Raw genomic sequence first — 24368 nt, forward strand, 5'->3', positions numbered from 1 at the left:
GCTGCTTCCCGGCTCCGGGGTGAGGCGTCCCTCGTTCAGAGACATTTAGTACCTGAACAAGGGACCCGGCATCAGGAAGGGTGGGAGGGGGGTGTGCTGAGGGCCACCCTGCTGCCCTTGCTGCTGACACCCCGCGAGAACCCTCCCGCCCTGACCTACCTCGCCTGGGTCCAGCAATGATCCTCAGCCTCCAGGATAGTCATCCCCAGCAGCAGCCACCGCCTCCATGGTGGTCAGCAGCTATTCAAGAGCGGGACGTCCGGTGACGGGGTCCTATTCCTATGGAAGGCCTGCTGCCGTCCACTTAAGTGCTTGATTGGCACTGAATTCAGCGGGCCTTCCGGAAAAGGGGCGATGCGGGGATCTCGGCATCAGTTTCCCCCGATGTTGAGACGCCCACCGTCAGCAAAAAATTCCCTGCTAAGTGTCTTCTGTGCTGAATAAGGAGGGGAAATGATTTCCAGTGGGCCACTATTCTACACAGCTTGGAATGACTAGTTGAGAGCAACAGTGGAGCAGAGGCTGCCTTTTCCTCCCTTTTGGAGATGTAAGGTGTGTGGTTAATATGTGTTCAGAGGGAGATAAAACAAGTGTTTGAAAGTTTTATGTTCTCACATGAAGCCTCATACATTTTTTAAAAAGTAATGAATGCAAGACATATAGTTTGGATGAACTGAGGCATCTACAGTGCTCTTAATACTATCCACTCTCTGTGTACCAAGAGCACACCAAAAGAGACTGAGTGCGAATACACTTATCAAATGTGATATTGGAGGTGTAATAGTAGTGTACAGAGTGAGCCATAGAGTTATACAGCACAGAAACAGGCCCTTCGGCCCATCGTGTCTATGCCGGCCATCAAGTACCTAATTATTCTAATCCCATTTTCCAGCACCTGGCCCATAGCCTTGTATGCTATGGCATTTCACGTACTCATCGATATACTTCTTAAATGTTGTGAGCGTTCCTGCCTCTACCACCTGTTCAGGCAGTGCATGCCAGATTCCAACCGCCCTCAGTGAAATATTTTTTCCTCAAATCCCCTCTAAACCTTTTCCCCTTACCTTAAATCTATGCCCCCTGGTTATTGACCCCTCCGCTAAGGGAAAAAGTTTCTTCCTATCTAACCTATCAATGCCCCTCATAATTTTGTATACCTCAATTATGTCCCCCCTTAGCCTTCCCTGGTCTAAGGAAAACAACCCCAGCCTTTTCAGTGTCTCTTCATAGCTGAAATGCTCCAGCCCAGGCAACATCCTGGGAAATCTCCTCTGCACCCTCTCTCCAGTGCAGTCACATCCTTTCTACAGTGTGGTGCCCAGAACTGTACACAGTACTCCAGCTGTGGCCTAACTAGCGTTTTATACAGCTCCATCATAACCTCCCTGCTCTTATATTCTGTGCCTCGGCTAATAAAGGCAAGTATCCCATATGTCTTCCTAACCACCTTATCTACCTATGCTGCTGTCTTCAGTACACCAAAGTCCCTCTGACCTTCTGTACTTCCTACCTTCTCTCTCGAAAGACAATGGGTAAGCACCTAGAGGTGGTCAGTGGTTTGTGGAGCAGTGTCTGGAGTGGCTATAAAGACCAATTCTAGAGTGACAGACTCTTCCACAGATGCTGCAGGTCAAGTTGGTTGTCGGGGCTGTTACACAGTTGGCTTTCTCCTAACACTTCTGTCTCTTTTCCTGCCAACTGCTGAGTCTCTTCGACTCGCCTCTCTTCAGCCCCGCCTCTATAGCTATCTGCCAGCTCTAGTGATCGCTGGCAACTGGCTCCCACGACCTGTGGTCAATGTTGCAAGACTTCATGTTGCATTTGCAAACGTCTTTAAAGTGGAGACATGGACGGCCGATGGGTCTGATACCAGATAAGAGCTCGCTGTGCAATACGTCCTTGGAGATCCTGCCATCTTACATGCGGCTCACATGGCCAAGCCATCTCAAGCGCCGCTGGCTCAGTAGGGCGTACATGCAGGGGATGTTGGCTGCCTCGAGGACTTCTGCGTTGGAGATACGGTCCTGCCACCTGATGCCAAGGATTCTCCGGAGGCAGCGAAGATGGAATGCGTTGAGACGTTGATCTTGGTTGACATACGGTGTCCAGGCCTTGCTGCCATAGAGCAAGGTACTGAGGACACAAGCTTGAAACACTCGGACTTTAGTGTTCTGTGTCAGTGCGCCATTCTCCCACACTCTCTTGGCCAGTCTGGACATAGCAGTGGAAGCCTTTCCCATGTGCTTGTTGATTTCTGCATCGAGGGACAGGTTGCTGGTAATGGTTGAGCCCAGGTAGATGAACTTTTGAACCACTTCCAGAGCGTGGTAGCCGATATTGATTGATGGAGCATTTCTAACGTCCTGTCCCATGATGTTTGTTTTCTTGAAACTGATGGTTCGGTCAAATTTGTTGCAGGCAGCCACAAGCCTGTGGATCGGTCTCTGCAGACACTCTTCAGTGTGGGATGTTAATGCAGCATCGTCAGCAAAGAGGAGTTCCCTGATGAGGACTTTCCGTACTTTGGTCTTTGCTCTAAGACGGGCAAGGTTGAACAATCTGCCATCTGATCTTGTGTGGCAGAAAATTCCTTCTGAAGAGTTAAACGCATGTGAGAGCAGCAGTGAGAAGAAGATCCCAAACAGTGCGGGTGCGAGAACACAGTCCTGTTTCACACCACTCAGGATAGGAAAGGGGTCTGATGAGGAGCCACCATGTTGAATTGTGCCTTTCATATTGTCATGGAATGAGGTGATGATACTTAGTAGCTTTGGTGGACATCTGATCTTTGCTAGTAATCTGAAGAGACCACATCTACTGACGAGGTCAAAGGCTTTGGTGAGATCTATGAAGGCAACATAGAGGGGCATACGTTGTTCGCGGCATTTCTTCTGTAGCTGGCGAAGGGAGAACAGCATGTCAATGGTGGATCTCTCTCCTCGAAAACCGCACTGTGCCTCAGGGTAGACGCGCTCAGCCAGCTTCTGAAGTCTGCTTAAAACGACTTGAGCGAAGGCTTTCCCCACTGTGCTGATCAGGGAGATTCCACAGTAGTTGTTGCAGTCACCGTGGTCACCCTTGTTCTTACAGAGGGTGATGATATTGGCATCGCGCATGTCCTGTGGTATTGTTCCCTCATCCCAGCACAAGCAAAGCAGTTCATGGAGTGCTGAGAGTATAGCAAGCTTGGCATACTTGATTATTGAACTAGCACTAATTGTGAATATTCAGAAACACACAGCCTGCAGTAGTTTAAACTGTATAATTTGATTGTACAATGGTCTTGTTACCTGACTAACAACAGTTAAAAATTTGTTGTGTGAACAACTTTGGGGTGTTTCAAAGTGAAAGATGCTATATAGATGCATGTTTTTTCCTGGTATGTCTAGAATCTGGATAAGAAGCTTATATTGTATTCAAATTAGAATTATCTCTAATGCTTCTCATCAAATCTGAATAATCTCTAATGTTTCTTCCAACAGCTCAATGAAAATACCTTTTATGCTGAAATGTCTTGATTCTTAGCTATTTTGACTATCCATAAATTTAACATTGTTCGTGAAATGGCTGTCAGGCATGGAAATTGCTGCACACAATCAAAGATTGAAAGGCATCACAAAAGTTTATGGATGATGGAGTGGATGACAGATTTAGATCATTTTCCCCTGAATTCACCACTCTTCAGGGTTTACAACAAAAATAAACCATGTCCATAGAAGAGCATTGAGCTCATAATTACACATTCTGGGCAGAAAAGTTAGATGCCAGAAAGTGCAAGACAGCAGAATGAAAAGTGTGTGTTGATGGGTGGCAAATCCATCTAACACGCAGCAAATTTAGTTTAGTGAGTCGAGAGAATAATCGGGATTTCCTGTTTGCATTAATTTAGTTCTGATTTGGAGTGCAAGGTTTTTGAATTATCAAAGGACATTTATAATGGAAACTGTTTATCAGTAAATGAAATGAGATGTTTGGTTTAACAAGTCAGAGGATAAACGAGGCTGACCTCAGATAATTCAGTTTGAAAATGACCCCCTCGAATTCAGTGTTCTTGAAACTTTGGTGAGACATTTTTTACCTGTTGATGACACATCACTGATGAGGTCATTTCTTACCAATGTCATCCCTATTCTTACTTCTTTAGATCTGTTATTCTCTATTCAAAATGCACTGATTTATGAATATTATTATGATGGTGCTTCTGTAATTTTTGTTAAGTATTTTTTTGAGGACTCGTGTATTTTAGAATTGGACATTGTTTTATTTGGGAAAACTGAAAAGGATTCCATTGATGCTGGACTTTGCGTTTTTTTTTTTAAAAAAAGGTCATTGATAGGTCTTTTGGACTTGGTATGTAAATAACCCTTACTGGAAGTCACCTGTCTTCAGATAAGTACCCAGTGGGGGGTTTTTGACCTGGGGAAGATGTTTACAGAGAAGTGAGAGGTCAAGATTTATAGGGGTCAGGAGGCTTGACTCTTGAGATATTGTTTTTGGTTTCGCTTTGGATAGTCAGTTGGGGGTGTGGAGAGTGTTTTGAAAGGAGTTTAAAAATCAACCTGCCAAGGAAAAACCCCAGCTCAGCCTTTTCCATATCTTTGAGAAGTTCTTGGAAGCGAGTGTAAGAAATTGAGAAATTTATGCTACATTCCTCCTGAAAGGATTGCCAGAAACTCCTGCTGCTGCATTTCTCTGGGCAAACCTGCCAAACTGATCTTCAATGTCACCTGAAGAGAACTGTTCTAGAAAGATCCCACTGACAGCTGTCTACACATATTTGGGATGCTAAACCAAAAAGAGACAACTGACATCTTTCCATATCTTTTTTTCTTCAAGAATTACCAAGTATTTTGCCATGGTATTATTTTTTGTCTTTTTTATGTAACAGCTCTAAAGAGAAAATCCCTATTCTTTTGGTTAACGTGTGTGTGTGTGTGTGTGTGTGTGTGTGTGTGTGTGTGTGTGTGTGTGTGTGTGTGTGTGTGTGTGTGTGTGTGTGTGTGTGTGTGTGTAGGACTAAGGTCAAAGGGAACTTTCATATTTCACTCTGTGTGTTAATGCTTTGCTTCGTTACTGATTATAGCTTGCCTTATAATAAACTGACAGTTTTGTTTATTAAAGAAACCTGGTTGGTGTATTTTATTCCAGAATAAAGAGAGAGTCTGTGGTTGACTGTATCGTTAACTGGGTAAACATTTAAATATATGTTGTGACCTGTGAAGTGGAACTAGAAAGGACAGTGCACTCCTCCCACCTCGGTGGTAACAATATAAAAACAGAAAATGCTGGAAATACTCAGCAGCTGTGGAGAGAGAAACAGAGTTTCATGTTGATTACCTTTTGACATCTGTCTGTCTCTCTACAGATGTTGCCTGACCTCCTGAGTATTTCCAGCATTTTCTGTTCTTAATTTCAGATTGGCAGCATCCACAATATTTTGCTTTTGTTCTGGTAATTTATACCACCTTTTGTGTGGGTAATATATTGTCACGCACATCAGAGGTGCGATGATACAACATCCACGGACTAAGTCTGAAGAGTTATGAAAGAACGGACTCTGTCTTTAAAAAATTAACTTTTATTTTAAAATAGTGAACAATGGTCCAAAATGGCGACTGTAGAAAAGGTGATTAACCTTTGTGTATTCAAACAGACTGACAAAGAACAAATCTTCAAAGCCAAACGATGTTAATGAAATCCATCTCACACCTATCCTAAAAACATTCCAGAACTGAATATCATCTTCTAAAACAAAGGATGTATGAAGTAACCATGTCCTGGGCCATTGTGCGATCACCATGGGTAGGAAACCAAAATGTCTCCTAACAGGAGGTGAGAAGTGACAGTTTTACCTTTAAAAAGACAGCCAGAGAGAGAGACTGACCCAGAAGGTGAAGCTACTTGTAACAGCTGGCATTCCAGCAAGCCAGAAACACCTGCTGTGCTGAAAAATTTGACATCTGCATAATGCAGCTGAGAGAGAGCTGGAAGTCACCCACCATCTTCAACAGAAGCTTCAATCAAGAAAGAAATCTACAATCATATCAGACCTGCAACTATCAAGAAGTTGAATCTCAAGAGAATTCAACAGGTTTATTGTAACCCTTCTCTTCCACTAAAACCCACCTATCTCTTTCCCTTCTCTATCTGTTTCTTCTTTGTGTGCGAGAGAGAGTGAATGAGGTTGCGACAATTTCAGGATAAGGTGTATTGATCAATAAACAATTGACTTTCTGTTTTTTAAAAAATCTGTCGCTGTCTGGTTATCTGAAAAATAAAACACCAAGGGGTTAAACCCTTAATACAAATACACTTGCTGTGGTCAGGTGGGGAGCTGAACTGTGATAAGCACCCATGTTACACCACGTGGCCGTAACAATTTGGGGGCTTGAAGCCAGGATCTGAACCGCCAGACAAACGAGAGATTTGAATAACAGGAGGAAAATTGACTTCTAAAATTGTGGAAAATAAACAGGTTTTCTTGTATTCTCCTGTTTTTTCTCTAGAGCGCTAGAAACAAAAGGGATGGCCACATTTATTGCAAAGGACTTTGTAGAGCAGGGAACAATATCCCATGATAAGTTAAACAAATTAAGTGTTGAAGATTTAAAAAGCTTAGCTACAGAAATGGGAATCACTTTCAGACAAAAAGCATAGAAACCTGAACTGGGGAAAAGTCTAGCCAACCATTTTAAACATAACGCTGAACTAGAAGAAAGCCTAGAATAAGAGGCTAGAAAAATAATTCTAGCTAGAATTCATTTAGAGATGAAAAAAGGAAGACAGTGTGTTTCGGCTTCAAAAGGAAAAAGAGGAAAGAGCGATGCAAAGGGAGGAAGCAGCAAGAAGGTTTGAATTGCAGAGATTGCAAACCCAAAATTAAAATGCTGCTAGTCACCTTATTCCCAATTCAGAGTAAAACTTTGTGCTGAGACACTTGAGACTAGTGCCAAAATTTAATCAGGAGATTGAGTCAAATTTTATCTCAATTGAGAAAATAGCTACCACACTAAAATGGCCAACAAAATTTTGGACACTCCTCTTACAAAGCAAATTAGTGGGTAGGGCTCGTGAAGCTTTTTCCGTGTTATCAGAAGAAAGTTCCCCTGATTATGAACCAACTAAAAATGCAATTCTAAATGCTTATGAGCTGGTACTGGAAGCATATAGACAGAAATTCCAACACACCCAGACAAGACCCACACAGACTTGCATTGCATTCAAAAGAATCAAACATATGGCTTTGGATCTCTGGATACGATCTCAAGCTAGAGCCCTCATGTAAAAATTTGAGAGTAGTGATGTTGCTGGAAGAGTTTAAAAATAGCATCCCAACGCAATAACAACGCACATTGAAGAACAAAGAGTCACGAGTAAGGGAAGTCGCAAAAATGGCCGACTATGAATTAATATATAAATCTTTAGCTTCAAATACATTTGGGTCTAGTAACTCGTATAAGCTAGGGAGAGATAGCAGGGATGCAGAGGAAGGAGAAAAGGAGAGCGGGGAAGGAAAACCAGACCAGTTTCTAACTTTTAAAAGAAGGAACCCAGGGAATAAACCAATAGGGGTCTGCACGCCATGTTTCCAGTGTGACAAATCTAGGCATGTCCAGGCTAATAGTTGGTATGTCAAAAAACCAACAGGAGGCACTGCGGTCAAGCCCGTGTCTGTGGCTTTAAAAGTTATAAGCCTGTTTTCTAATACAATGCAAGAGCAGAGCACATATCAGAACTTTTTGCACAAAGGCAAAATGACTCCTTTTGTGTCCCAGGCACCAGACAAGGAGATAACCATCCTCAAGGATACCAGTTGTTTTCAGACCCTACTGGCAACCAAAGTGACAGAAATACCACTGGAAAGCAGAACAAATACCACAGTATTAGTAAAAGGGCTTACTGGCAAATGCTTGAAGATTCCCATAGTTAAAATTTACCTACAGAGTAAGTTGGTCACTCGGGTAGTGACAGTCGGAATCATTCTGAGCTTACCCATGCAGTGGGTAGACCTGTTACTGGGCAATGTCTTGGCAGAAAGCACAGTATTGTACCCAGAAGGTCCAGAGTAACCCACGAAGACTGGAGAAACTGAGGGGAGAAAACAAAACTCTGTACAATCGCAGAGTGCTGGGGAAGTCCCAAAAATCCCACAGGGGGCGATAGATCCAGAGGAATTTAAAAGGGCCCAGATGGAGCCAAAAGAATTTTAAAAAGCTCAGATAATAGCTGCAAAAGCTGCAAGAAAAGCAACCGAGATATGAAACCATTTTTTAAAGATTTAAATAGGGACGAGGAAAGTTCCCAAACAGGCAAGCCAAGAGTGAGAGAGATGCCTCACCTAGTTGAAGTGCCACAGGGGAGTGCAGTGGAAGCTGGACAACCACCTGCAATCAGTAGTGTCCCAGAGGAGATGAGGGAAGCACCTATCTCTGAAGCAAAAAGAAAAGGGAAGCCTAAAGTGAACCATACTTAGAGTCAGAACCCAGCCAGAACAAAGGGCAGGAAGAAATCCCAGATGCCTCGCAGGGGCTAAAAAGAAACAATGCATCACCCACTATCACGCTAGAAATAAGAATTATCAATGTGGCAGAACCTGAATGGTTAACGCCATGTATTGTGGAAGCAGTAGTCAAGGGGTTAAAGGTTGTACAGAGAATCTTGCTACAAGCAGTAACAGAAATTTGCATGCTACAAGGTTTACCAACAATCACATGGTCCTGGACATTAACATTACGAAAGTAGTACAAACTGGTTTGAGAGAAACTATAACCCCATTTGACAACATGTAATCAAAAGAAATGCAATTTTTATGATGGTACCTCATCCTAAGGAAGGATTTGAGGAAAAAAATGTAGGCTGGAAACCTGAGGAGTGAATGAAATGAATGTGTAAAGTGGTGTGACCCTAAACTGTCTTACTGTTTCTTTTTCCCTTTTTATAAACCCAAAAATCCCCACAAAAATGAAATCCGAGGAATTTCATTTTTTTCCATTTTAGGGGAGTTGTCATGCATATCAGAGGTGCGATGATGCAACATCCATGGACTAAATCCGAAGAGTTATGATAAAACGGACTTTGTCTTTAAAAAGAAAATGAACCTTTATTTTAAAAAAGTAAACAGTAGTCCAAAATGGTCACTGAAGAAAATGGGATTAACTTTTGTGTATTCAAACAGTCTGGCAAACACAAAGAAACATATGAGCAGGAGTAGGCCATTCAGCTCATTGAACCTGCTCCGCCATCCAATACGATAATGGCTGGTCGTCCACTTCAATGCCTTTTTCTCACACTATCCTCATATCCCTTTATGTCATTGGTATTTAGATATCTGTCAATCTCTACTTTAAACATAGTCAATGACTGACCTTCCACAGCCCTCTGGGGTAGAGAATTCCAAAGATTCACAACGCTCTGAATAAAGAAATTTCTCCTCATCTCTGTCCTAAGTGACTTCCCCCTTATTTTGAAATTGTGTCCTCTGGTTCTAGACTCCCCAACCAGGGGAAACATCTTACCTGCATCTACCCTGTCTGTCCCTTTTAAGTATTGTGTAGGTTTCCATGAGATCATCTCTCATTCTTCGAAACTCTAGAGAATACAGACCCAGATTCCCCAATCTCTCTTCATAGAACAGTCCCACCATCCTGGGAACAAGTCTGGTGAACCTTCATTGCACTTCTCTATGACAATAATATCCTTCCTAAGGTAAGGGGAACAAAACTGCACACAGTACTCCAGGTGCAGTCTGACCGAGGTTCCATACAATTGAAGCAAGACTTCACTACACCTGGACTCAAATCCTCTTGCGATAAAGTCTTCTTAATTGCTTGCTGCACCTGCATGTTCGCTTTCAGTGACTTATTGACAAGGACAACCAGGTCCCTTTGTACATCTACACTTTCTAATCTCTTAACATTTAAGAAATACTCTGCACATCTTTTCCTATCAAAATGGATAACCTCACATTTTTCCACATTATATTCCATCTGCCACATTCTTGCCCACTCACTATGTCTGTCCAAATCCCCTTGAAGCCACTTTGCATCTTCCTTACAACACATATTCCCATCTAATTTTGTGTCATCCACAAACTTGGAAACATTACATTTGGTCCCCACGTCCACATCATTGATATATATTGTGAACAGCTGGGGCCCATGTACTGTTCCTTGTGGTACCCCACTAGTCACAGCCTGCCAACGCGAGAATGACCTGTTTATTCCTGCTGTCTGTTTTCTGCCTGTTAACCAATCCTCAATCCATGCCATTATATTACCTCCTATCCCATGTGCTTTGATTTTGCTAACCAACCTCCTGTGGGGGACTTTATCAAAAGCCTTCTGAAAATTCAGGTGCGCTACGTCCACCGACTGCCCTTTATCAATTCTGTTAGTAACATCCTCAAAAAACTCCCAACAGGTTGGTGAAACATGAAACAAGGACAAATCTTCAAAGCCAAAAGGTGAAAAAGAAACCCATCTCACACCCATCCTAAAAACAGTTCAGAATTGAATGTCTTTTTCTAAAACAAAGGAGGTGTGAAGTAACCACGACCTGGGCCATTGTGCGATCACCATGGGTGAGAAAGCAGAATGTCTCCTAAAAGGAAGTGAAAGTTTTACCTTTTTAAAAAAAGACAGCCTGAGAGAGAGAGACTGACGCAGAAGGTCCTTGTAACAGTTGGCATTCCAGCAAGTCAGAAAGCACCTGCCCTGCTGAAAAATCGAACATTAACATAATACAGCAGAGAGAGATCTGAAAATGACCCACCATCTTCACCAGCACCTTCAATCAAGAGAAAAATCTACAATCATATCAGGCCTGCAACTATCTAGAACTTGAACCTCAAGAGAATTCAACAGGCTTATCATAATCCTTGCCCCTCCACCCCCCCCCCCCCCACCCCCACTGCTAAAACCCACATACATCTTTCCCGCTGCTAAAACCCACATACATCTTTCCCTTCTCTATCTGTTTCTTCATTTGTATGTGTGTGTGTATGTCTGTGTGAGCAAATGTCTGAGTGAATGAGGTTACAACCATTTCGGGATAAAGCGTATTGATCAATAAACAATTGACTTTCTGTTTTTTAGAAGCTACAAGAATACCTGTCGCTGTCTGGTTATTTGAAAAATAAAACACTAAGGGGTTAAACTCTTAATACAAATACACTTGTTGCGGTCAGGTGGGAAGTTGAACAATGAGAACCACTCACATCACACCATGTGGCCGTAACAATATTAAACATTCAGATTTTATAAGCAATTCAGCATTGGGACTATTAACATTGTGATTGTACTTTTTAAACTTGAAATGTTAGTGATCACATCTGATCAGTCCTAGCAAGTATATCTTACAATGGAATGGTTGGTTTTTCTTAATTTTGTATATAATATAGTACCTGACACTAAGGTGAAGTACTGATCTATCACTTGTGATGGTTAGTGGAAGCACATTTATGTGTTTTCTGTACCATTCCCCCCGCCCCAACATATTAGTAACAATCCACGAAATGAGCCTCTTGGCAGCACTGGAGGATTTTAGGTTTGATCTTGGACTGTCATAAGTTAGCTAATGTGGCAATAGGGACCTAGTCAACCAACCCCATGCTGAGGGTGGGAGAAAAAAATCAGGCAGGGGTCCTACTCCTGATTGCTTTCCAGGAGCTCCTGTTGGAATGTGTGTAAGTGGATGTTGTGCAATGGCAGTTATGATCCTCCCCACCCCACAGTCAACAGTCTGCCAATCTTCACTGTTGAGGTATACGCAATAGTCATAGCCATTTCAAGGTGGCATGTTTCTGTAGAGCCACACCCAATCATGAGTTGGTACCTTAAGAGGAGAAAAAGGAAATACCCATAAAAGACTGTAGCGCTGTCCGATGGCAGAACATTTTCCAATTTATTTGGTGCCTGTTTCAACTGTTAACAAACTAAGTGTTCAGTAAACTGTGTTGCAAGATGTCCAAGCTGTCACTTTTCATTTGCAGATACTTATTTTGGACCACTATACCACAAAGCTGCTTTCCTCTTGCTGCAAGATGTCGAATCTTATGTCTGAAGGGATTAGTGGTAGGTACTTAATTTAAGAATACCTTCTATTATTTTGTGATAATTGATGCAGGATAACCTTGCTTTTTCTTTATTCTAGTTGTCATTTACCCGACTCAAAGGGAACACATGACAGTTGTTTTAAGATTTGCTTTTTTTCCTTCCTCTGCTCTTGGTTTTATTTATATTTTCCCAATTTGTAATTTCAATTTTTGAAATCTTCAATCTTCCAGGCACATTACGGCCTTTGAGACTCGACACTGAGTTCAGCAATTGCAGTTCATAACCTTTGCCCCAATATTTTGGCAACAGTTGTTGCTAATGATTTTGCTGTTCCCATTTACACCTCCTCTGGACCCATCTTTTGTTCTCTTCCCATCCCCCCCCCACCACCACCCTATCCAACCATTCCCTGCCTCGGTACTTACTTAAAACCTGTTGCATCTTTAACTTTTTCCAGCTCTGATGAAAGGTCATCGACCAGAAATGGTAACTCAGTTTCTCTTTCCATAGATGCTGCCAGACCTGCTGAGTATTTCCTGCATTTTCTGTTCTTATTTTAATCTTTTTGAGTTGGTCCTCTGAATTTAGTTCTTCAATTCACTAATTTTTGCTTAGGAAGTGAAAGTTAAAGGAACAATTCTCCCTCTATATTTGGCTGCTCTGTCAGTAGCACTGACTCTCCGTAATGCCTGAAATACTTCACATTCTTCCTGTGCTAAGGTGCGAGATGGGAGTGGGGGAAACAACTTGAAATTTCAGTAGGATATTTAATTAAAAATTAAAAGATTATATGTCAACTTTTAAATTTTAAACTTTTAAATTTAAAAGAAAATGGTGGTCCAAAATTACATGCAAAATAGTTGAGACCCATCATCAGACCTGATCAACTCCACATTTTGTAGATCAGGAGGATTAGTGCCAGAACTAAGGATATTATTTTTCCAACACTATGCAGTGACCCATTTAGATTTCTTCGGAATCTACCCAAATGGAAGATCTTAATCTGTCAGTGCCTGTCTTTCTATATAAAAGTGCCCTAAATTTAAAAAGATTGAACAAAGTGAAAGGTGAAGTACTTAGCAATGTAAAGACAATGCATTTATGTCTCATTTATATCTGACTAAATCAGTGCATGTTAAAATATTTTAGCACTGCTTCTATCCTGCCAGTGATTCTTATCATGTCATTTGCAAATGATACATATTGGCCTAACTTGCAGGTAGATGTAATAATCTGTTTTGTGCCAGAGGTATGTCTGTTTGAATTTAATGAAACACATATTTTAAACATAATCTAAGCTGACACTCATGTGCTATACATGACTGAGTGCTGCATTGTCACAGCTGCTGTCCTTCGTTTGGGATTTCAGTCCATATTGCCTATTCCAGTGGTGGCAATATCCCAGTGTGTTGGTCCGTGCTCCTCCCTCAATCAACGTGAACAAAAATAGATTAACTGGTCATTTATTTCTACTATTTGTGGGACCTTGCTGTGTGAAAAATGGCTGCAACTTTTGTTTACATAACAAGTCACCTACATCATAATTAATGGTATACAAATTGCTTTGAGATGTTCCTGATGCTATATAAATGCCCTTTGTTACGGCCAGGTGGTGGGGGGGGGGAGCGGGGGGGATCACAGTCGCCCCTCTTCCTCTTATTTGACTGCAACAGGGTTTATTCCTTTTTAAACAGTGGTTGTGCTTACCACCTCAGTGAGTGTTTTACCTTTTGAAATAACCAGTTGGACAGGTTTTTTTTGAGTTTAAACAAAAAAGAGGTGAGTTTATCATACTCAACAAGCTAAACTTGATCTAAAAATAATTTTTTAAATGCTACACATTCATTTGCACATTCATATGAGGATCACGCAAATAGATTACAAAGTGGAAAGTATGTTTTTTGGTTGGATTAAAGTCCAGAATCAATGAAACTTAAATATACAATCTGTGAGCTTGAACGATGAGGTGATCTTCCAGTTGAAGTCTTGGTTGGTCGAAGTGCACTTTGTGGCAGCCCGCTTGGCTTAGGGTTATCTTGGAGACAGACTTGTAGGTGGCTCTCTTCCCCTGGTCTCTGTCGCAATTTGTCGGCTTGCAGGGTCCACAGCTGCAGATGGTTTTCAAACTTGATGTTTCTGGAGAGAGAGAGAGAGCGAGAGAGAAAGGGAGGCACACAGCCTTCTCTGCTGCTGCACACTCAGTTACTGTCTGTCTCTTTATTTTGTGTAACAAAACTCACAGTGTTACACAGCCTGGGGAGATGGTCACATGGTTCTCTCAATCCCCTTTGTGTTTAATGAGGTCCGAAGTCTAAAACTCAAAACCCCTCTCAGGTGGTATTGTCAGTGTTTACCCTCTGGAGGGACGTCGCCACTCATGAATGCCTCGAGATGGCTTTGAATGTCCCGCTAACGAGGCTGATCTGGATAAGCTATTAATTCAGCCAAAGCATTGTCCGGGCTGGGCTTTTTGTTGGACTTGTCTCTCCAATTCGATCTCCTGGTATTTCAGATGCAAATTGCAGTGGCCATCTTGGTTCAGATTTTTTTAAAAAGTTAACTGTAGGATTTTTTTTCCATTAAAAGTCTAATGTAAGTTTCCAACTGATTGATTAATATTTCTCATTTGGCATATCATGTATTCTTGACACCTTCTGCTTTTCTTTCCCTGTTGTGTGAATGTTGCTTTTTCCAAGTAGTTGTCTGGTTGATGTCAGCAGTTAAAAATACAAATCTAAATGATTAATCACGAACATGAGGAAAAACGAATTGTCCCCTAAATGTTCTTTCTCACTTAAGATATGCAGTGGATATCCATTTTCTTCCTTTAAATGATCTAATGACTTATATGATGAATTGGTCTATACTTATGAATGAAATAAGTTGCTCCATTATCCTGAGCTGTATGTTGTGCTTACACAGTGTATATGAGAATACAAACATAAAATTCTCTTTGGAACCCTTTGTTTTAACTTTATATGTGCTGTTAATAGCTGTATATTAATTCATTCCAGTCCTACTCCCTTGCTGTCCGGGAAATGGTAATGTATGCCGGGACATGGCCCTTAGGGCACTAATAGTCATCAGATACTTCTTCCAAGTGACCATTTTTCATGTGTGAGCTTCCACAGTAAGTGTCAAGAGGGTATTGTACCATGGGAGGGTGCTAATCCTGTCATCTCCTTCTATCCACTCATCATTAGTACTAACTGGATGGTGGTAACAGAGATTCAGGTGGAACAAACTGGCATGTGACTTCACAAGATTTGTGATGGCACCCAATTGTAAATCTGTTCATGATGTAAATTTTTTAAATTTGTTTTAGGGAAGTGAGCATCACTGGCAAGGCCAGCATTTATTGCCTATCCCGAATTGCCCTTAACTGGCTTGCTACGCCATTTCAGAGGGCAGTTAAGAGTCAACCACATTGCTATGGGTCTGGAGTCACATATAGGCCAGATTGGGTAAGGACGGCACGTTTCCTCCCTGGTGGACTTTAGTGAACCAGATGGGTTTTTTACAACAATCCAGTAGTTTCCTGATCATTATTAATGAGACTAGCATTTTATTCCAGATTTATTAATTGAATTTAAATTTCCCCAGCTGCCATGGTGCGATTTGAACTCATTTCTCCCGGTTATTAGTCCAGGCCTCTGAATTACTAGTAACATTTGATTTTTCTAGTACCTCGATCTGTACTCTGAATGTTTCTGTTCACAGTTGTTGAAGACCTACACAAGAACCGTGAGCCAGTTCCAAACGTCAAGGCTATCTACTTCATTACTCCAACAGAAAAGGTATGATTTTTTAGAACAAATTAGAAAATCTCCCAGAAAGAGCATAGAAACATAGAAAATAGGAACAGGAGTAGGCCATTCGGCCCTTCGAGCCTGCTCCGCCATTCATTATGATCATGGCTGATCATCCAACTCAGTAACCTGTTCCCGCTTTCCCCCCATATCCTTTGATCCCTTTCGCCCCAAGAGCTATATCTAACTCCTTCTTGATAGAAACATAGTTTGCTTCTAGTACAGTATTATAGAGCCAAAACTCAGAATATTTATTTTCACTGCCTCAACTGAACATTTTACTTTCTACATGGAGGGGGGAAAGGATTTTCAGTATTTAATGCAGAAATATCTTGAAATGTAGAACAAGCTTGCATAAGCATCTAGCTGCATCATCTAGAATCTCAGAATCTCTTGACATATTTTGGAAGCATTGCGTAATTCCTACATTATAAGGGAAGGCGAGATGAAACATGTCCATTAACTACCTGTAGTTCTGTGACTTGTCCCATTCCCTTTAGAAGCACCTTGCCTCAATGTTTGCATGTTGCTATTGCTAATAACTTCCAATTAGAACTTTAGAAAATTAACATTGGCTTTCTCCAAGCTGGCGTTCCACGTTTCATGACATCTTGATTGTTAACACTTAATATATTTCTAGTATACAATCTTTTCTCTCTTTTATCCACCAACCAAGTTGTTGATTTACAAATGGAGCATAATAGAAATGCAATCACAGGTTGAATGGTGCACCATTATAAATCTTCTGCTTATGTCTTTTATCATCAATGGTTGATGGCCTTCTCCTATCTCCTTGCCTCTGCTTGACTATAACAAGTTGCCAGAATGTATGCAAGGGAGTCTTCAGGGTGTGTTGAATACATAGGAACATAGGAAATAGGAGCAGGAGTAGGCCATTCGGCCCCTCAAGCCTGCTGCGCCATTCAACTAGATCATGGCTGGTCTTCTAACTCAATGCCATTTTCTTGCACTATCCCCATAAAATGTTGTCGTTCTCCTTACCCGACACCCTGTGGGGAGTTTAGCACTTCCCTATGATGGGATAGACGACTTGCCACATGGTGAATTTTGAGCACACTTGCAATGTGCCACCTTTTTACAAACATTTACCTGGTCTGTTTGTGATTTATGCAGTCACCAAAATGATTTTGAATTTTCCACTTCTAGCAATTTTTCTTTGGTCTTAACCTATAACTAAAGTTTTTTTCAAATAAAGGGTACCAGTGCTCAAATGAATATGTCTTTTTCTTAACCTCATTTCCCAAGTGAACACTTATTTCATGTGCTAAATTTGCACCCATCTTTTCAAATTGGTTTGTTGCTTTCTGCATTAGTCGCTTTCTGTCTGAATTCTAGCACTTGTTGTCAAGCTCTCACATTCAACTTTCCCACCAGGAGATGTTTCTGTTGTAATTTAAAGCTAGCTTAGTACCATCTTGAGATGGTCGTGACTATTGTGACTTATAGCTGTGATCTGTTGGCATTAAACAAAAGGATCTACCCATGTTTATTATAGTTAACACTGAATTTTTGAACAGATATCTGTAAATGATGTAAAAGCAGCATTTTAACAGCATGGCTATATTGAAGTAATATACTAGTTTTCCCATTTGACCAGAGTATGTCTGTGATAGGAATCTGGCAGGAGAGAAAAATAAGGTGCGATGCTCTCGGTGTTTCTGTTATTTATATATGTAAGTCCAGTTAATGATTTTCTAAGTTGGTAACTTTAGTGATTGCTTTGAATGTAACCACTGAAAAGAGTTGAGCAAGTTTGCATCTGAGGGAATTGTTTGGTTGGTTTTATGATACTTGCTGGTTCATGAATGATGGCTTTGAAACAAAATTCAGTGATGAATGGGTTTATTTTGTGGTGGTCCCTGGTTGTTGCTTAGTGGCTTTTTGAATTGTCCAATATATGGAACCATTTTTGAATTGCTTCAAGTATCTTACTGACTAAATGCAAAACAATCAGTATGGTTAACCATTCAGTTTAAATAACCAGTGTCAGTTTTCTGCCTTCTAGTCATATGACGTCTTTGTGGTGTGCTCCATTATGGATGTATGCTAGATGCAAGATGATCCTAACTCTTTGAACACATATGAAAAAAATGGTTATGTTTTAGGGCAATTACTTGTTCCAACCCCAAAAAGGAACGAGCAGTGGAGTGGGGCTGACTGCCGTGGAGAGCCGACATGGACCTGATCGGCCGAATAGCATTCTTCTGTGCTGTAAATGACTCTGTGACTCTAATTGCTGTGCCTTGTGGAAGCTGTTCAGAGAAGGTTCACTAGACTGATTCCTGGGATGAAGGGGTTGCCTTATGAAGAAAGGTTGAGCAGGTTGGGCCTATATTCATTGGAGTTTAGAAGAATGAGAGGTGATCTTATTGAAACATATAAGATTCTGAGGAGATGTTTCCCCTTGTGGGGGAATCTAGAACTAGGGGCACAGTTTCAAAATAAGGAGTCTCCCATTTAAGATGAAGATGAGGAGGAATTTCTTCTGAAGTCGTTAATCTTTGGAATTCTCTTTCCTGGAGAGCGGTGGAGACTGGGTCATTGAATATATTCAAGGCTGAGTTACACAGATTTTTGATCTACCAGGGAGTCAAGGGTTATGGTGCGGGGGATGGGGGGGTGGGGTGCGGGTGGCAGACAGGAAAGTGGAGTTAAGATCACAATCAGATGAGCCATGAACTTATTGAATGGAGGAGAAGCCTCTAGGGGCTGAAAGGCCTACTCCTGCTCCTGTTTCTTATGTTATTATGAAGGGAAAAATGGATTCAAGTAAATATTCGTAATTGAAAAGCAATGTTTGCTACACCATTTATTCTTTTACTTTTCAGTCAGTCAATGCACTGATAAATGACTTCATGAAGAAGCATTCCTACAAGTATAAAGCGGCCTACATTTACTTCACTGATTGTAAGTAGCTTCGTTGTTATCCAGTGTGGTTCCTTTGTAAAATAATTGCAGCACTAAATTGTATGTACCTAACCCGGGCATGCCCAAACTGCCACCTTGATGACACATGTAGCCTTCAAATCCTAGGCAAGTCAGTACTGGTTTATTGGTTGACTTTTGAGGGCCTGGAAGCTTGGGAAGGGCAGTTCTTTGTTACTGCCTCTTTGGTGGATAAATCCTAAACCAGAACTCCAAGATCTGATTGTGCCAGCAACTTGAGACACATATGCAAAGAAATAGGACTCTGGTTTTAAACTTTATATGTGGCCCCTGAGGGGCCATGGTCAGCACCTATACTGCCCCGAAAAACAAACTTTTTGCTGGTGCCAAAGTATCAATCAACTATGTTTTGTAAATGTAATGTATTTTCTTTATTTCAAATGTGTAAATAGTATAATGTTTTTGTGAATGAAATGTTAATAAGCTTTGCCATCAAAACTACGTGACCCCACATGGCTAAAACTGTGACTTAATTTTCTCATTTTAACAATTGCTCAAAATTGCTACACAAATATTTGAAGTTTTTTTTAAAAGGATGAATGTAGTCCTTTGTTTTCTTCAAAACAAAAGTTTATGCAGAACCAGCTGCTTTTGCCACCTATGTCACATTTTAAAATAAGTAGGTTGGCACAAATATGTGAGCAACACTGGAATAGAAGGTGAGGTTTGTGAATTCAATTCTGTAGAGCTTGAGATTTTGAATGAATTTAAACCTTTTGCTTGAGCCAGTGATCAATGTCCCCTCTAAGCTGTGCAGCCGCCCAGCAACTCAAAAGTTCCGGCACAAGTCAGTGCCTCTAAGTTATCGTGTGGGCGTGGGCTGTGTTAAAAAAAAAAAATTAAAAGGGACCGCGCACTTAACTAATCAATTACGCACTGCAAAAGAAAAAATAATGGGTATGTTGCTGGTGATCATTGTGTAATGAAGCTAAAATATTATGGATTGTGAAAGATTGTGTATAGAAGCATAATATTTCAGCAGTATTTTTTGTTTGAAAAGAAAATATTGGTGCCCTGGATATATAGTTCAGTGCATTTTCTTATGAGAAACTGGAGCTCCAGAAGTTTGGCTGGCACATGCAGTGACTTGTATTAACAAGAAATGAAAATTAATATCTTTTATAGTCTTTGTAATTAACTTTCTGTAGCCAGGATTTTAACACCGAAAAGGATTTGCTTTGGTTTCCAGAACCTCATTTATGCTTATTCAGGTTTATTAGAATAAAACACAGAGTTTAATTTGCTGTGATGTCAATACAGTGACTTCAGTTCAGCTCCTAACACAGAGCCTTAATAAACAGCAGCACAGATTGGAAAATTGTGCTTTAGTTTTGATATTGCAATAGTATTTTCATAGACAGTCAAGTCAGCCATGTTAGTCTCAATGTTCTAACCATTCAATAGCTGAGTAAAGGATCTGTGCAAGTCCATCAGTGAACCAGGCAACCCTTGCAGTTTGTAAGTATGTGGCCTACACCTTCTAACTGGCCACAGCGGCAAAGTGGGAGGTGGGGTGGGGGGAGTCACGAAGGCATCGGTTATAATAATATTCGCAGAATATCTGATCATTTCACATCTGAAGTGATTGTGTTTTACTCACAGTTCAGAAGGTCAGAACTAGACTGTCACAAAATAGGCATAGGGGATGTTTGAAGCTTGTTCTTGCACCTAGTACAGCATTTGATGTGACATCTAGGATCCTTAGGGGAATTGACCAGACAGGGTACTATGTACTAAGACGATAGCTTGGTGGATTAAAAACATTTAAATGGAGATCACTACGGCCTGGCTTGTACCTTAAGGAGCAGACACCGTTGCCTGCTGTTAGCAAGGTCCATGTTGGATGGGACCGGCAGCTAGGCCATGTCTCAAAATATCAATTATATGCATGTTTACTTTCAGCTGAGTATCTGGTAGTCTCTTGTGAGAAGAGCTGAGCCACACCAGGGAGCAATACACTGCTGCAGAATAATGTGATGCAAGCCCAGAGTTTCTTAGGGCTGGATTTTGTTCTCCCCCAGATGTTGGGTTCTGTGGGGGGGGCAGGGGGGTGGTGGCGGCAGGAGGCCTGAAGATGGCTCCAGATGAGGCCTGCCACGAACCTTGACCCCAGGAGGGCCTGGCTCGATCCTTCTGGCGTTGGCGAGGCTCGGTGGTGGCCCACCTGCCACTAGGCGACAGGACCACAATTTAAATATTCAAATGAACAACATTAATAAATTTACATACTTACCTGCAAGCTTGAGGGGCCTGCCGTGATCTTCGACCCAGCGACTGGAACTCCTGCGCCTTCAGATTCCCGTCTGGGGAAATGCGGCGCCATGCTGGTGGAGAGGGGCGACAAGATATGTTTGTCTGTGGGGGTAGGGGAGATGGGGTCAAATACACATAATGAGTGCAGGGGATGGTGGGAAGCGTTGAACCTTAAACTTTGTGCAGTTTGGGGGGAGAAGGTCAGATGTAAAAGTTCAGTGTTTTGGGAGGGAGGGCAAATAGTTATTGTAATTGTTATTGGAGGTGGGAAAGGGGCGTTAGAAATTTATTTATTTAATTTTGAGGGGTAGGACCTTAAAAATTTTAATTGGGCGGCAGGGCTGGCTGCCCTTTAAAAGTGGCGCCAGCGCAAAAGCAGCTGAAGCCATTGCCGGGGACGGACAGCCTGCCCCTTCCACGAGAATGGTGGGGGGAGGGCCGCCCCGGCTATTTAAATGAGCCACCACACTTGAGAGTGCAGCGGCTCTTTGGCGTGCGGCCCGCTCAGGTGGGCCACCGATTTCTGAGCTCAATGCCGATCTCGGCAGCGGGCTTTTAAAATCCAGCCCATAGTGTCTGCATATTCTTTCCCTAGGTGAGCCAGCTAGTTTGCTGATCAATTTGGGCGGCACAGTGATTAGCACCGCAGCCTCACAGCTCCAGCGACCCGGGTTCAGTTCTGGGTACTGCCTGTGTGGAGTTTGCAAGTTCTCCCTGTGTCTGTGTGGGTTTCCGCCTGGTGCTCCGGTTTCCTCCCACAGCTAAAGACTCGCAGGTTGATAGGTAAATTGGCCATTGTAAATTGTCCCTAGTGTAGGTAGGAGAATGATGGGGATGTGATAGGGAATATGGGATTAATGTAGGATTAGTATAAATGGGTGGCTGTTGGTTGGCACAGACTCGGTGGGCCAAAGGGCCTGTTTTAGTGCTGTATCTCTAAATAAAGTTGTTCTTGTCTTTATCTACAGTAAGGACACGGTAAAGTGTTTCTTGAAAATAAAGGTACAGTCCATTGTCACAAGCAGATACACAGGCCAAGGTCCAGCTGTGTTCATTCAAGATGTTGAGCTATTTGTTAGTCTTTGTGTGTTAAGCTGTCCATTTGGCACTTGGTTTAAGTCTCCATCTTTAGGACTACTTCTAGGTGATTGAAATTTTGGTTCTGTACTGCCGGACATATGTTGCATCCACAAATAAAATGCCTTCCAGTGTTGGGATGAATATTTGTGACAATGTTGATAAATGCTGTGTGAAAACAGAGCCCCTGAGGTAGCCTGTTATTTTGGGGCTCCAAGAGTTGTGGGATTTTATTCAAGTGAAACTTGGAACCAAAGCCATATCAGCAAGCAGTTCCACAGTCAAGATAATGCATTGCAGTAGGACCAATGACCGTTTGTGTAGTTGACCTGTATGCTTGATCAGGTCACAGTGGCGCAGGGGCGGCACAGTGGCGCAGTGGTTAGCACCGCAGCCACACAGCTCCAGCGACCCGGGTTCAATTCTGGGTACTGCCTATGTGGAGTTTGCAAGTTTTCCCTGTGTCTGCGTGGGTTTTCTCCGGGTGCTCCGGTTTCCTCCCACAAGCCAAAAGACTTGCAGGTTGCTAGGTAAATTGGCCATTATAAATTGCCCCCAGTTTAGGTAGGTGGTAGGGAAATATAGGGACAGGTGGGGATGTGGTAGGAATATGGGATTAGTGTAGGATTAGTATATATGGGTGGTTGATGGTCGGCACAGACTCGGTGGGCTGAAGGGCCTGTTTCAGTGCTGTATTTCTAAAAACTAAAAAAAACTTTAAAAAAAATATAGCAAGAAGAGCCAGGAATACTGGAACCTGTCTTCTGCTTGGCCTGCAAAACATTCTTGATGTAGGTGATAGTGCCAGCATGTGATCAAGGCACCATGGTTTGGTCTGCAACATGTTTGACCTACACTTTAGGTAGGGTATCATCAACTGTGAGGGCAATTCTTTGAAAGAAAAGCCTATCAAGTATTTTGTACCCAAAACTTAGCAAAACGATGAGGCAGTCACTTGCTGCAAGTCGATAGTCATTCTCAAGCTTTGCACTGCGCCATATCCTGGGTAAAATATGTTGATGCAGGGTACTTGCAGAGTAGCTGTTTTGCCTCAGTGTTAAAGCTGTATCTCCAATCTGTGCTCCCACCTGGCAAGGCTCTGCACTGAGAGACTGGCATTGCTAAACTTACCTCTCCTCTGCCAGTACTACACCACAGCCAGCCTCCCAGGATGCCTGGGCAGTTTTTAATGTCCACCCATTTTGAATGTGGAGGAATAGCTTTGTTTCTGTTCAGCACTTGTTGCTACAGAGTGGTTGAAATCAGTGGCCTGGAGTTTCTGCTTGGTTGCGCTGTTCTGCAATTCACCCAAAATCAGTGCAAAAGATTATGAAATTTTAAGCACAAATTACATTCGGTGCAAATTGAGTTTCCGCAATCTTTTGTGGTTGTGTGAAAATATCGCATTGGGATGCGACCCTGCCCACAAAACTGGCAACGCCCCCAGTTCAAATTAATCACCAATGCGAGTTTGATTGCAGGTCTTCAAGGAGACGCTAAAAGTTAAGCTTTCTTGTGACGCAAGGCTTTAAAAGCCTTTGAATTAATGTTTGTTTCAATTTTCTAAGAAACTAATGTCCCGATATAACTAGCAACTGATTCTGCATAGTTTTCTAAGGTTATTTTCAGATATTTAAAATCGGTTACTCACAGGTGGTGGTGATTAAAAATGCTTTTTGTTTTGGTAAACCCATTTTTAGCTGAAACTGTATCCCAATGTGTGTAATTGTGGGTATAGACACATTCTGTGTCACTGCCTCAATATATTGACATTCCTAGTTTAATCATTAAGGAAGAAATTTTTTGAACTTGAATTGCAGATGTACCGTTTTGTTGGAATAACCTTTTGTTTTGAAATTCTAGATTGTCCAGATACCCTCTTTAGTCGGTTAAAGACTGCGTGCTCAAAAGCCATAAAATGTTGCAAAGAAGTTAACATTTCCTTTCTTTCATATGAATCTAAGGTACTTTATATGCATTTTTTCTGCTAAAAATAATTCCTGTGCTAAATAACTTAAGTGTTCAAATTTTGTGGTGCTTATTGCAGTACATTAAATAAATCTGCTTTGTTTTTTGCCTTTTGGATGAGAGCAGTGTAACAACCTTACATTTTATACCCAAGAAGAACAGCAAGACAGCTAAGTTACATGCAATATGAGTAATGCATTGCAAAAAACTACAAAGGGCTTACATTAATGCAAAGCACTTG

At 41.7% G+C, this 24368-nt stretch overlaps 1 protein-coding gene across 1 annotated transcript in view; it reads left to right on the top strand.

Moving 5' to 3' along the window:
• Window positions 1-24368, top strand: part of stxbp3 (syntaxin binding protein 3) — an 80853-nt gene that overhangs the window by 9156 nt on the left and 47329 nt on the right. The window contains exons 3-6 of the mRNA XM_068037578.1: window positions 11990-12071; window positions 15774-15850; window positions 18712-18790; window positions 24023-24123. Of these exons, the coding sequence (XP_067893679.1) occupies window positions 11990-12071; window positions 15774-15850; window positions 18712-18790; window positions 24023-24123 (339 nt within the window). The remainder of the gene's footprint in view (window positions 1-11989; window positions 12072-15773; window positions 15851-18711; window positions 18791-24022; window positions 24124-24368) is intronic.

This window comes from Heterodontus francisci, chromosome 8, assembly GCF_036365525.1.
Source record: "Heterodontus francisci isolate sHetFra1 chromosome 8, sHetFra1.hap1, whole genome shotgun sequence".
In the NCBI taxonomy this organism is placed as follows: domain Eukaryota; kingdom Metazoa; phylum Chordata; class Chondrichthyes; order Heterodontiformes; family Heterodontidae; genus Heterodontus; species Heterodontus francisci.